This window comes from Danio rerio, chromosome 14 (assembly GCF_052040795.2).
Source record: "Danio rerio strain M-AB ecotype USA chromosome 14, GRCz13ab, whole genome shotgun sequence".
Classification (NCBI taxonomy): domain Eukaryota; kingdom Metazoa; phylum Chordata; class Actinopteri; order Cypriniformes; family Danionidae; genus Danio; species Danio rerio.
Genome location: NC_141034.1, coordinates 38,784,594 through 38,798,737, shown reverse-complemented (window position 1 = coordinate 38,798,737; position 14,144 = coordinate 38,784,594). Strand labels below are relative to the sequence as shown.

At 34.8% G+C, this 14,144-nt stretch overlaps 1 protein-coding gene across 4 annotated transcripts in view; it reads left to right on the top strand.

Annotated features, from left to right (window-relative positions):
* The window catches only part of afap1l1a (actin filament associated protein 1 like 1a), a 68,069-nt gene that overhangs the window by 38,410 nt on the left and 15,515 nt on the right, over positions 1–14,144 (top strand). For all 4 annotated transcript variants that reach the window (XM_087280672.1, XM_087280671.1, XM_087280670.1 and 1 more), the window contains 8 exon segments: positions 3,918–4,043; positions 6,381–6,464; positions 6,554–6,633; positions 7,193–7,304; positions 9,998–10,096; positions 10,171–10,379; positions 12,488–12,667; positions 12,872–12,955. In XM_087280672.1, coding sequence (XP_087136798.1) covers positions 3,918–4,043; positions 6,381–6,464; positions 6,554–6,633; positions 7,193–7,304; positions 9,998–10,096; positions 10,171–10,379; positions 12,488–12,667; positions 12,872–12,955 — 974 coding nt within the window.

The window sequence follows — 14,144 nt, the reverse complement described above, 5'->3', positions numbered from 1 at the left end:
CAGTAAAGTTTTACAATTCTATAAATACATATTAGCTATAGGAAATAGTGTCAAATGTAATATATATATATATATATATATATATATATATATATATATATATATATATATATATATATATATATACAGTATATATATATACAGTATATATATATATATATATATATATATATATATATATATATATATATATATATATATATATATATATATATATATCAAATGTCAAATGTAATTTTGTCAAATGTCAAATATCTTATTTTGTTGTTGCTGTAATTGAATTACAGTAAGTTACTGGCAAACTGCTGCCATTAAGTTACTGTAGATTTTACAGGAAATTGTTAATAGTGCATATATTGAATAGATAAATGCAAGGATGTTTAATTAAATAAATGTTAAAGTAGCTTGTAATAGTAAAACAATAAAATTATTGGTTACACATTATTTTTAAGGCGAAGTTGTTACAGTGTAACTATTCATTTAACTACTGAGTAATATTAATTACTATATGGTTGGTGTTAAATTTTACACTATAAAACCCAAAACTTAAATGTAGTAGAGTAAATGAAGCAATTTGAGCACAGTAAAACCCAATAAATGAAGAGAACTCAAATGAATGGAGTACTGTTAAACCCAATAGTTTAAGGCAACTCAAACCATTTGAGGAAATGAGTTAAACTAATCTATATGAGTAACTTACTCCATTTAGGTTGAAGTAATGAGGTATTAAATTAACTCATTATCTTCAACACTGAGTTCAAAACTCTTTTCAAATGAGTAGAATTAACTTTCATTAAATTTTGAGTTAATTACACTCATTTTATTTGATAAAGTTGACTGTTGGGTTTTACAGTGTAGGTTAGGTTTAGGGTTAGTTACAGGGAGTTATGCATAATTTATTGTTCTTAAAATACTGCATGGAACATGTACGCCAGTACATCACCTTTAATGAAAGTGTTACCAAAACATTTCCTTTTTTCACAGAATGAACTTTTCACTTCATAAGACCTGGTACAATGCATTGTATATTTTATTTTTGGATGAACTACCTCTTTAAGAAAAAGTGTTTCATTGGGTTTTACAGTAAATACTGTCACAAATCTTAATAAACTGATTACAAAAAACTTTAGCAAATTACATGATGCTTTTAAATATTCTTTATGGGAGATAAATTCTACTTTGTAAAAATATCTGTAAATAAACAGTAAAGTTGCATATTTTGTAGTTCACAAGTGTTTATTTAAGGTTGTGAATTGCATTTTGGGACCTTGATCTCTGTTTACTTTTCATTTTAAAAATTCACATACAGTTTAACAAAGTGACTCTTATTGATAATTTTTAGTAGTTTAAAATAATACAGTGTGTAAGAAATAATATGTAGACAAGTCTGTAAAATAACAAAAAATGTTACTGGCAGTTTATTACAAAGTTTTTGCATCATAATATACAACACCATCCCAGACAATATAAAATTTTTACACTATTAACAGATATTAATAGTTATTTTTTGTAATAGTTATTTTTTTAACCAATATTTTTTACAGTGTGTGTTTGAAAGGGAAGTCCTGTAAGTAGTTTATAACAGCATAAAAGAGTTTCCATTGGTGAAAACTGTTAGGAAATCTGGCCCTAAAACTCTACTCACAGGCTTACAGCAATGTCATCGAGTCCTTTTCTCTGTGTAATCAAGACACAAAAGAGCAGAGGTTAACCCACTGTCTTTACTTGTCTTAAGAGAGTTTATATGTCAGACTATGGCTGTATTTATTGGGGTTGGACCCTCGTCTGATTCTCTGTATAAGCTTGCTAGGTGGGATGGGAAGCTCGCCACAGATCAGAGGGTACGTCTTTGACTCTTAACACAGGGGTTTTTGGTTACTCCAGCAAGGCGGTTTTCATCCCACTGAGACCCGGACAAAAGCTTAAGAGTCCCAGTGTGAAGTTTTAAGCTCCAAACCTGTTCCAATTTATAATTCCGGGTGACCTGTCATCATCCCCCCCTGCACATAACTCATATTGTCCTCTGACATGTGTGTCCATACTGAAGACGCTCTGTGGAATATTATGTTACAAACAGCCATGCATCTAGATCTGTTTTAATTCAGTCATCCCAGCTTTACAAGTCTTGGAAAGTCAGAGATGGATGATTAATGATGAAGAGCAAAGTTGATCTCAGGCTGATATTCCCTCTTTTTAAAGGGTCAGTGAAATATATTGTCCATAAATGAGTCAAAATGCATAGTTAGGTTGTATTAGGGTTATATAGTTGGAATAAATAAATTATTAAATATTACTGTATGTGACCCTGGGTCACAAAATCAATATTGTGTTGCACAGGTATATTTATGTGAATAGTTAAAATACATTTATGGGTCAAAATCAAGGGCGTAGATTAGCTCTTGACATTGGTAGGGACGTACATCTCTAGGGCATGCATTGAAGAGCACAAATTCTGTTTCACGCTTTTAAAAACATGAATAAAGTACTTAATAATATAAAATAAACAATTAATAATACAAATAACAATCATATCCCATGCTGCAAAAGTTAATTTTATTGCAGTCTGGCTTTAAGGAGGTAAATTAAGAGAGGTGTGGGACGCAATTTAACTTTTATACCGATTATTGTTCTTCATAATCATGGAGGCCAAAATCGAAACCAACTTTTGTTTAATTGCACAGTCTTGGGTAGAATTATTACGTGAACTCGTAGCAAACTTGACTTTGTGCACATGAAGGTTACTAAGGGTTGACGGAGGATTATTTTATTTAAAGTTGATTCAATTATTGGTAGGGACATTTTAGTAATTGGTGGATATTGGTCCGTCTATGCCAATTCTACGCCGTTAGTCAAAATGATCACATTCTTTCTTTTATGCCAAAAATCATTAGAATATTAAGTAAAGTTCATGTTCTATGCAGACATGTAGATTTTCTACCATAAATGTATAAAAACTAAATTTTTGGTTAGTGTGATTTGCTGAGCACTTATTTTTGACAGTTTTAAATGTGATTTTCTCAGTATTTAGAGTTTTTTGAAACCTCAGATTTCATATTTTCTCTGCCAAATATTGCCTACAAAGTAATAATTAGTGCAAAGCATACTTATTTACATTTCATATAATGCATGAATCTCAATTTCCATAAATTGACACTTATTTTTTTTTGACCAGGCCCACATGGAATCTGCGCACAGAAATTTGCAGATTTTTAGCCTATCATTGAGTCTATTAATTTACTTGTGTAAATTGTGTTAATTTACTTGAGTAAATTAATCTTTCATTCAGTTTTTATATTAATTTCAGTAATATTATTGACTAATATGAAAATGATTTTATGATTTATTTACAATACCGTTTATAAAGTAATATGTTCTGTCTTTGTTTGTTCTGCTTTGTTTACCGATTAAGTGGATCAAATTGGATTTGCATTATAAACATTAAATACAATTTAAAGAGGAATTATTTTTATTTCATGTATTAAGTTTTTAGTTATGATACACCCAAAATCATTTTGCATAAATCTGCAGATTTTTTACAAAGTTCCCTGCAGAAATAGCAGAAAATGTCTGCAGATTCTGTCTGGCCCTAATTATATTATCATATTTTTAACTTCTGTTATAATCAGAAATATTTCTCATTTTCAGAAATGAAACTAGTCTGCACAAAAATTAAAACCTGCTCATATTAGACGTTGTTTTGTATTTGAATGCATTTTAAAATATTATAGTAGTAATAAATGCAGTAAAAATGAGTATCATGTCACTGACTAATATCCCCTGTAACTGACACTTGTTTTTATTTTCTTGCTCATGCTGAGAGGTTGATGGTTGGTTTAATTAATCTGTTGTTATGACAAGCTCTGACAGTTGTGTAGTCTGGTTTATATCGACCTCTAACCCTGAGCTTTGACCCTCAGCGATGGAGCTCTTGGTGACAGAGTTGAATATGCTGTTGAAGCTGTTGGATCATGAGACCCTGAGCTGTGCGACAGAAGAGAAGAAAATGGCTGTGAAGAACCTACTCAGACAACTTCAGCCCTCAGGTACATTTTTGAAGTCAGTTTATTGGTTGGAGCAGGTAATATATAGTAATTAGACCACCAATTGATAAACCCTTACAGCCAGATGTTCAAATCAACTTCCTGGAATAATCAGCTTGTTGTAGAGTTTAGCTGTAAACTTAAAGGTGCAATACAGTAGGAGATCTTGGAAAATGCTAACGTTAGCCTGATAGCACTGAAAGCCTGAAATAATAATTAGCAAATATTATAAATATTACAAACATAAACATTAAATAGGCAGGTTACATTAGCCTTGTCCTAACAACACATTATGTGAAAAGATTTGCAGTGATAAGCAATTTGCACCAGACGAAACACAACAGAAATTTAAATACGGCCATTTAGAATATGCACAGAATATGTACACTCACTGCACTTCAACGAAATGGTTAGGTTTACAATCTAATACATATTAAACCTATTTAACATTATTAAATGTACATGCTGAATCACTAATACTGTAGTTATTGGCTTGCACAATAGAGTTGCACAAGAGTCACAGTTCTAATGTTCAATTTCAAATGGTTTATTTTGTTTTTAAGATCTGAGGTGAACTATATGCTGCTGCTTTTAGTATGGCAATAAATGTCATGTAAAATGGCATTCGAACTCGCATTATTAGCATTTAACAATGAATAAAGCACATATGGTGTACCTGAGGTGATCATTGTCAGTTTTCTGTTGCTCAGCTGCAAGAAATAGAAGCCGTTTCTTAAATATAAACTTCAGCCCTGCTAAAAAATCCAGCCTAAACCAGCCTAGGCTGGTTGGCTGGTTTTAGCTGGTTGACCAGGCTGGTTTTAGAGGGGTTTTGGCCATTTCCAGGCTGGTTTCCAGCCATGATCAGCTAAGACCAGGCTGGAAAATGACCAGCTAAATCCAGCTAAAACCAGCTTGACCAGCCTGGTTTAAGCTGGACATAGCTGGTTTTAGCTGGGCTCCCAGCCTGGCTAAGCTGGTCAAGCTGGTTTTGGCTGGTCATCCCCCAGCCTGACCAGCTAAGACCAGGCTGGAAATGGCTGGAAACCAGCCTGGAAATGGCCAAAAACCCCTCTAAAACCAGCCTGGTCGACCAGCTAAAACCAGCTAACCAGCCTAGGCTGGTTTAAGCTGTTTTCTTTCAGCAGGGAGCTGTTGGTTTAGACAAAAACTCCTATTGTTTGCCATTGCTTTTATTTAGAACACACATTAAATGAGCTTTAAATCAGCCTTTAGGGTTGATTGTCAGGCATGATCTTGTTGATGTTGTCAATCTGGCAACCTGTGCTTGCATGGAGTCATCAGAGGAGGGGCAGAGTGAAAATGTGTTTTAAACCAGGAGTGCAATACCTAATTCAACCACTGGGTGTCAAATGTACAAAGTGCACTTTTTATTTATTTAATGATTGTTATCAGGATGTGAAGAGACTTTCTACCAGCGTAACAAAAATAGTTTCTGATGACTATCATTGGTAACACCTTAATTCAAAATTCACAGTATTAAAAAAAAAAAAAAAAAACTTATCTAACACTATTAGCTTAATAAACTACAAATTAGCTGTTTATTAATAGTTAGTAAGGTAGAAGTTTGGTTTAGATTTTGGCTATAATTAGGAACGCAGAATAAGATCATACTTTTATAACTACTAATGCACAGTTAATATCTTAAAAATAGGCAGGTAATTAAGTAATTAATAGCATGAATTGTGACCTAAACTGAACTCAGTTACCCTATCACCTATTGCACCTTTAATTAAAGACCCCTTCCTCCCTTTATAGACCATTTCAATGTGGTCTTGTCATTGGCCCATATACATTTCCTGCTTGTTTTTAAACTATTTCATAATTTTAACAAGAGGCAATTCAATCATAACGTAACGTTAAAACAGCTATTATGGCATTAGTTATAAATATGTGTCTCTTTTTGGATGCTCGGAAGCTGTAGAAATTATTAATGTAAAACAGGAAATACGCTTGGACCATTGTTTTTGTTTACATCCATCAGGAAGGATTGGAAATTTTGGTCAGCTTAGTTACCTCTGGTAGACTACCGTGATAAAGCCTTTAACTCCCAGTGGTCTCATCAGATTGAGCACAGTTTTTTCCTTTAGGAAACTGCATAGATATTGCAAATTAACTCTGAAAACATCAACCTGACAGATGAACCCACTAGAAAAATATGCTAGAGACAATTTAGACAAACAAAAAACCCCTTGGACCAAAAAGTGACAAGTCCAGAGTGATAGATATAAGCCTTTTTTCTCTCATGAATGAGACTGAAAAAGCTTTTCGGTGGTTGTCCTCATATGCTCTCCCTTTTCTCATACTCATTCCTTACAGTCACTGCAAAAGACTATATGTACGTGAACACCTCAGTATACAGAAACGGAACCAGCTTTGTTGAATCTCTTTTTGAAACGTTCGGTAAGTGGAGAGTATTTATGACACTAGCATGCTCTCTCCTTTTGTTTTTGAGGTAATCCACTCATAAATGTGTTTTCGGGTCTCTTCAGATTGTGACCTCGGGGACCTGAAAGTCGAAATGGAGGATCAGAAGAAAGAGCCTGAGGCGAACCACACAGTCACCAAGCCTGTAAGAAAGCGTACCCACAATGCTTTGCTCTTTAGCCCTGAACGCTAATATATAGTGCACCATTAACCCTGATGTCAGTGTATAATAAGGGCTGTGCTCTGCGACGGTGAGATACGGCAGAGAGATTAATCATCCTGCATTTAAACCTGCTCTTCTCTTTCCAGCTGCATTGCGCATTCAAAGCAGGTTGTTATCTCACATCACCTTCACTAAAGTCCCCATAGAGCCTATCTGTTATTAAAGAGAGCAAGCTCTTCCAGAAATCAGATTCCTCACCGCGTGTGTCAGTGTGTTTATGTGCCATTATTAGCTCAATGGTCCAGTTTCTGGTGCAGTTTTCAGCCGTCATCCATGTGGCATGTGGGTTTGGCTTTTGATTGGATGCAGCGGTCACATATCATTTGTTATTGGGGTAACTTGTCGAGTAGTGGAACAAAGCCACATAGCTTTGCGATATTGTGACGACTCACTAAAAAGCAGATGTTGAGTGTGAATTAATGGGATGGGGCAGACAGATGGAGTAAGTCATTGTGTGCTTTTTTTTTTTTTTTTTGATTAGAGCAAAACAGATTCACCTCCCCCGCTGCCCAACACACCACCTCCAGAGGATTACTATGAAGAGGCAGTACCACTCAGTCCTGGAAAGATGCCTGAATATATCACCAGCCGAAGTGAGTCCGGTTCTGTATAGCTTGGAAAAATGGGTCTATATAAATTCCTGTAGATTAAATAACTTGGAGAGTGAGGTTATATTGTTTTGTAGGCCCTGTCAACTAAATTTTTTTGTCAGTCAGATGTATGTAAACAGGTGAGATTGTAAACTTTTTCAACTACTTCCAGAGGAAATGAATTTGATCAGATTGCTTTTATAGTGTAAATGCTCATTTGGTTGATTGCGTTCTAACACACACAACACCATCTGTTCCGCCTACTCCCTGCCCACGGAACTGACATGTTCATTATGGAATGTGTTGTGAGAAATGTCATACTTTACAGCATTAAACCAAAGCACAGCTTGTTTAATCACAGTTGCCATCCACATCCTTTACTTAATTACCTCTTTAGTTAGATTACTTTTATATGCATTCATACTTAGTGCTTCGTAGAAAGTGTTAAGTGGTGATGCATTGCTGTCATACTTGTTGTAAATGGTACTGTAATGTGTCCTTTCTTAAAAGTAATAAGAAAAGGTTTTCCTTTAGAGTCATTTACAGTGGGTAAAATAAGTATTGAATATGTCATTTTTTTTTTTCCTGGGAATAATATTTCTAAAGGAGCTGTTGACAAGAAATTGAACCAGATTTTGGTTAAAACCCATGTAGATATTGGACTAAAAGTGCTGATATTAACTGACGAAGGGCAGAGGGTTGCTGAATAACTACTGAAAGATTTCAGCTGCTGTCTGGGCTTTCACTGCCTTTTTATACTTTCCTATCTGCACATGTTCAATACTTTTCCCCATTCATTATGCATAACTTAATGTGTAAACTAATTAGATTTGTTTTCTTTGCATATATTGAATTCTTTGGTTGTTACCAACATTTTCAAGTCAATGGCTTTAAAATATGTTTCCTGAGAAAAATAATGACATATGTGATGTGGAAAGTAGGAATTGCATTTTGAACCAGAATAGAGCAATAGTGCATGTAAAGTTTTAAACACAAGGTTAAAATATTTAAAAATAGGTCAGTCAGCAAAAAGTGAAAGGGATTTTAGAGCAATATGATTATGTTGTCATAAAGTAAGTACAAGATACTTTTGATTTCATACTAGGTGGAATTGGTAATGTTTTGACCAACCACTTGTAATTGGATCACTGAAAAGATGTCAAAGCTATGAGTCTTAGATATTCTATTGTGAATAGGTAACTTTGCAACTTTGCAACATGTTGACACTCTGATTAGAGTATTACCTGAATATTAGTATACTGTTCGATTAGGGTTTGAAGAATAATTTGATAAGTACTATACAGTTAACTATAATCAGTAGAGTGTCTGTTGGGAGACCATTAAAATTAAGACATAGCAGATATTAAGCAGACAGTTGTATAATACTAATGAATGGTAGTTGAGTTGTTGAAAAGAAAACTCAAGTTGGCAAAATGGCCAAAGGAAATTGTCAAAATAAAGTGATACCCAGTTTTCAAGTCATTTTACATCTTAAATGGGACACATTTTCTAATTAAAAATAACAAGTAAGAAATGAATTGTGAAAAGTGGACATTAGCTGTTGTACCAAAATGGAGCAGTACTAAATATAAAGTTTAAAAAAAACAAAATAAGAAGTATATATTTTATAAAAAAAAAAAAAACACACACAATTTCAGACTGTACCATTAATTTAAGTAGTTGCAAGAATGTGCATTCAAGAAGTAAATAGAATACTCTCATTCCACTGACTTTCATTTAAACCTGTATGTGCACTATAGATGGGGCAACTTAAATGTTTTATTTTCTATCCGCATACATTTGTTAAGTTAACTTAATCGATTGTGGACAACATAAATGAATTGTGTGGAACCCTGCATTTTCTTTTAGTGCAAGAGACCAAAAACACAAGCTTATGCAAAGAGGTTTTGCATTTTTGTCCCAGAGTTCAAGTATGGTGAACAATGACCTACACATTTCCAAACTTGGTATTATCTTGACATTTTGTTTATGTAAGCAAATGGATATACTGCATGTACTGTAGATATGGTCAGCAATAAAATGACCGTCCACTTGTGTGGGTTAATAAATATGCTTTTCTCAAAACCAGTTCATATGAATCTAATTGCAAGCTGAGACCTGGGTGTGGAGTTCATGTCTGAGGCCAAAAGAGGGAGGATTCCTGAGTCAATGCCTATTAATTTATTGTTTTGCAAATTTCATTTAGCATTGACAGTTTAATAATGCACTAAAAGAAGTTTGCAGTACATTCAAGCAATTCAGCAAGAAGATGATAAGAAAAGCAAGTTTAAAATTCACTTTGAAGAGGATTACTAATTAATCTTTTGGCTGAGATGTCTAATTTTTCTTAAAGGGACAGTACACCACAAAAAAAGAAAGACCATTTACTCATCCTTGGCTTGCTCCAAAGTTAAAGACAAAAAATATATATACTGAAGAATGTTAGAAACCTGAAACCACTTCAGAAGTAATTAGTTTTTTTCTACAATGGGTGTCAATGGTTCCTGTCAATGGATATTTTTCAAAATATCTTCATTTTACAGAACATTTAACTACTTTGAAAAAAAGTTAACAAGCCCTTTAGAATCCTGAAGAGCCAGAAAAAAACTGTAAAGTAATTATTTATTTATTTAAGTGTTATTTATTTAAATTTAGTTGTTTAAATATTGCATTATGCATCTCTCTTATATCTACAGGCAGCTCTAGCCCTCCGAATTCCATTGAAGATGGATATTACGAAGACGCTGAGAATAATTACCCAACGACGCAAGTAAACGGACGACGCAAAAATTCCTGTAAGCAGGAGAACCCTGATGCTTTAAGCAATGTCATTTCCTATTAGTAGTATTTAGTGTGACTCCTTTTGCAGATAATGACTCGGATGCTTTAAGCAGTTCTTATGAGTCATATGATGAGGAGGAGGAAGAGAAAGGCCAGCGTTTGACACACCAGTGGCCCTCCGAGGAAAACTCCATGGCCCCGGTGAGAGACTGCCATATCTGTGCCTTCTTGCTGAGGAAGAAACGATTCGGGCCGTGGGCTAAACAGCTGACTGTCATCCGCGAGAACCGACTACAGGTGAGTGGCCAAATGTTCTAACAAACAAAACAAAGTCTTCATTTTGTTTCTTGATGATTCTTTGATTGATACTGTTTTTGAACTGAACTGAATCAACATTGGGTGTGTTTGCATGCACTTTTTTACTCCACATTTACTCATTTACATTACTAGCCTTGTTTTGTTTTAAACCTGTTTGAGTTTTTTATCCGGTTGAACACAAAAAGAAGATATATTGAAGAATGTTGAAAACCTGTAACCATTGACATTCATAGTAGGAAAAATAAATATGGAAGCCAATGATAACAGGTTTTTAACATTCTTCAAAATAACTTCTTTTCTGTTCAACAGAAAAAAAAAACTCTAAATCAGGTTTGGAAAAAGTCAAGGGTGAGTAAATGACAAAATTCTCATTTATGTGTGAACTCAGGGCTTAATTTGTGCCGGAACAAGCTGGATCCGGATCCAGCACCTTTGAAACCTTATCCGGCACCTCATTTTACTGATCCCTCCCCTTACACTCACCCCCCTATTAATCTACAAAAAGAATTCTTGCTTAAATTATCTGATCAATATTTTGATAGGTATGAGCATATTAATAATATACATAGTATTATTGACATACCGCTATTGTTTTGCTTTAATAGTTTAAGTGTTTTACATATAATCTTTTTTGTCATTAATTTTAGTTAAAGTTTTATCATTTTTGTTGCTTCTGTCTTTTTTGTAGTTTTTAATTATTTCAATAGAAGCTAAGCTCAATTAAAACCAAATGTTTTTATATTTTACTTATTTTGATCAAAGTTACTTTTTACTGTCTTTGAACACAGATCGGCCGCTCACACCGCACATGCTTTTCTGTTCTAAAAACATTTTTTTTATGTCACTAGACAAGACTGAATCAACTGGGTATTGTGCGAGAGTGTTGCTGTTGGTATAATTTTTATTATTTAATAATATTATACAATTCAGGATTTGTAATTCATAAAGCACCAGATACAGCAACCACAAGTCTCTTCTCCATCTTCAAAAGTTTGCATAGTCATCTTGACAACACAAACACTGCTGTCACCTCAATAGAAACCCCACCTCTGCTTTCATTTGATAAGAGAATGCGACGCGACTGATATAACACGATTTTTCCGCTCAGAGTCGACTTTTGTCAAAGTCCCTTTAAGGCAAGTCATTTCACTCAGTGTCCATATTTGAAAAGCCTCTACGGCTGTATGCTCGGGGATTTTGTCTGAATGGGGAAACATCAATATCTCCAAAACTGCTTGCAAAGCTTATTATTAAATTTCATATTTGAAATCACCAATAAAATTAAACAACAACTCTCTTTAGTTTCATTTCTAAACATCCAAATCACACAAAATTTGCAGAAACTCGCATCTGGTCTGAGGCCCTCCCCATTGTCAGTCTATAGCGATTAATGATTGGCTCCTGTACTACAAGGCGGGATTTATTTGCCATATAGCGATCGCTGATTGGCTCCTGTAATAGTAGGTGGGGCTTTATCCACCATGTTGACTGTTAAACTTTTCCCCATTCAAAAAGATACGAGTGGCATGTCTTTGGGAATTCTATAGTCTTTGCTTTTGTTTAGCTGCAAGCGCACAGTGAGCAGCAAAAACGCTAGGTGCAGCTGGTGGTTAAAACGTGAGGCGCGCAGGGCGCATAAGCAGTACGCAAAACTCTTGTGGCCATTAGTAAATCGATCAAAAAAGGCGCCTCACAATGCAAAAAGCGTTTTCGGTGTGATCAGCCGCTTAGTACTGGGATGCAGCTAGATGGTCATCAGCTGTATAAAACATATTCCAGAGTAGTTGGTGGTTCATCCCGCTGTGGCAATCTCTGATAAATCAGAGACTAAGCCAAAGGAAAATGAAAGAATGAATAATTGTATGTGATTTTAGTAACAAAGATGTCAATTTCTAGGATAGCATTACTAGCATAGTAACTTTTTTATTTATAGTTAATTTACTTAACAACAGTGTTTTGGGGGCCTGACATTTTTTTAAGTGCAATCTCATTATTTATTGAAATATGCATAATTGTTTGTTATTTTAAAAGTGCTTTTTAAAAATGTAATGTCTAATACATAGAAACCTCTGAATCTTGTTTTACAGTGCTATAAAAGCTCTAAAGACCAGTCGCCATACACTGACATACCACTCAGCCTGTGCTCCGTCATCTATGTCCCCAAAGACGGCCGGAGGAAGAAGCACGAGCTTCGATTCACTCTTCCCGGTGGAGAAGCGCTAGTGTTAGCTGTACAGAGCAAGGAGCAGGCTGAGAAATGGCTACATGTAAACATGATTCTTCATTCGCTTATACACTTATCCATCCTTTATACACACACAATGGATGCATCCGCTTGCCAGAAACAATATTGCTCAAGCAGAAAAAGGCTTTTGTAAAAAGACCCCCTGTGTGACGGACTATGTTTATATGTGTTGTGGACCAATGGTGTGTGTGTGTGTGTGTGTGTGTGTGTGTGTGTGTGATTGCAGGTGGTGCGTGACGTTACAGGTCAGGGGAATGGGTTGGACAGCCCATCATCTCCCATGATTCCTAAAAAGATTGAACTGGATAAGGTAAGATCCCAGAACACATTTGTTTCATTCATGACTCCTGTGCATCACATCTTCAGTATTGACTGATAAAGTGTGCATTTGATGGATTGCAAGAACTTTTGGGAGTAGGTTTTCTGTGAAAGGTTTTCTCGCTGTGAGTGGAGTTGGTTATGAAAATAATCACACCTAAAATAAAAAGCAAGATGAATGACTTTGGATAATGATGAAGTTTTGTATTAGTATTACCAGAACATTTGTGTTTGCAAAATTGCAAATTTGCAAAACAGGCAGTTTTATGTCTAGAATATAACAGGTTAAGAGCATTTAATTTGTTTATTAAACTCTATAAAATCAGTATGACATTTGCACTTGTTCTATTTGTGAAAATACAATGTGATATAAATGTAAGACAAAACTATACAAGGTTGTTTATGTCCCTGTATCTTGAATGTATAGTTGCATTCTATAGGCCAGATACAATGATTTGTTCTCCTGCATCGTGTTCATCACTAATCAATGAAATGAAATATGAATGTAGGTCTGTAATGGGAATATATTAGATTAGGATCATTCCTGAAGGATCATGTGATACTGAATACTATGGCTAATGATGATATAAAGTCAAATTTGTTCTAAAATTTGTGTGAAATCAAAATTTACAATATTCATTTTGCTAGCACATTGCTATTCATTAGGTGAACAATTAATCTGTGCTAATTAGTCCTGTGCTGTTATTTATTATTTAAAGATTATTTATTAATCTTTAATCAAAGTCTAAGTTTTGGTGGTCCTTCTCTGTTGATATCAGTTTGACGGATTCAGCCACATTATTATTTTTATTATAATTATTTTAGGGGTTTTTACCTTCAGGCAAAGGACCTCAAGCTGGGAATTGAGCTCAGGCTACCTTGGTGCTATGTGTCGACGCACTAACCACTAGACCTGTAGTACATGTGCTAGCTGTTAGCATTAAATTTATAGACGAAGGACCGACAAAGACCTCAAGCCATTAATCGAACTTGGGTCACCATGAGCACCTCGGTGCTATATGTTGACACACTAGCCATGGACTAACCACTAGGCCTGTAGTACATGTGCTAGCTGTTAGCATGAAATCTATAGAGGAAGAATCGGCAAAGGACCTCAACCTGGGAATCGAACTCAGGTCACCATGAACATCTCGATGCTATGTGTCAATGCACTAAGCACA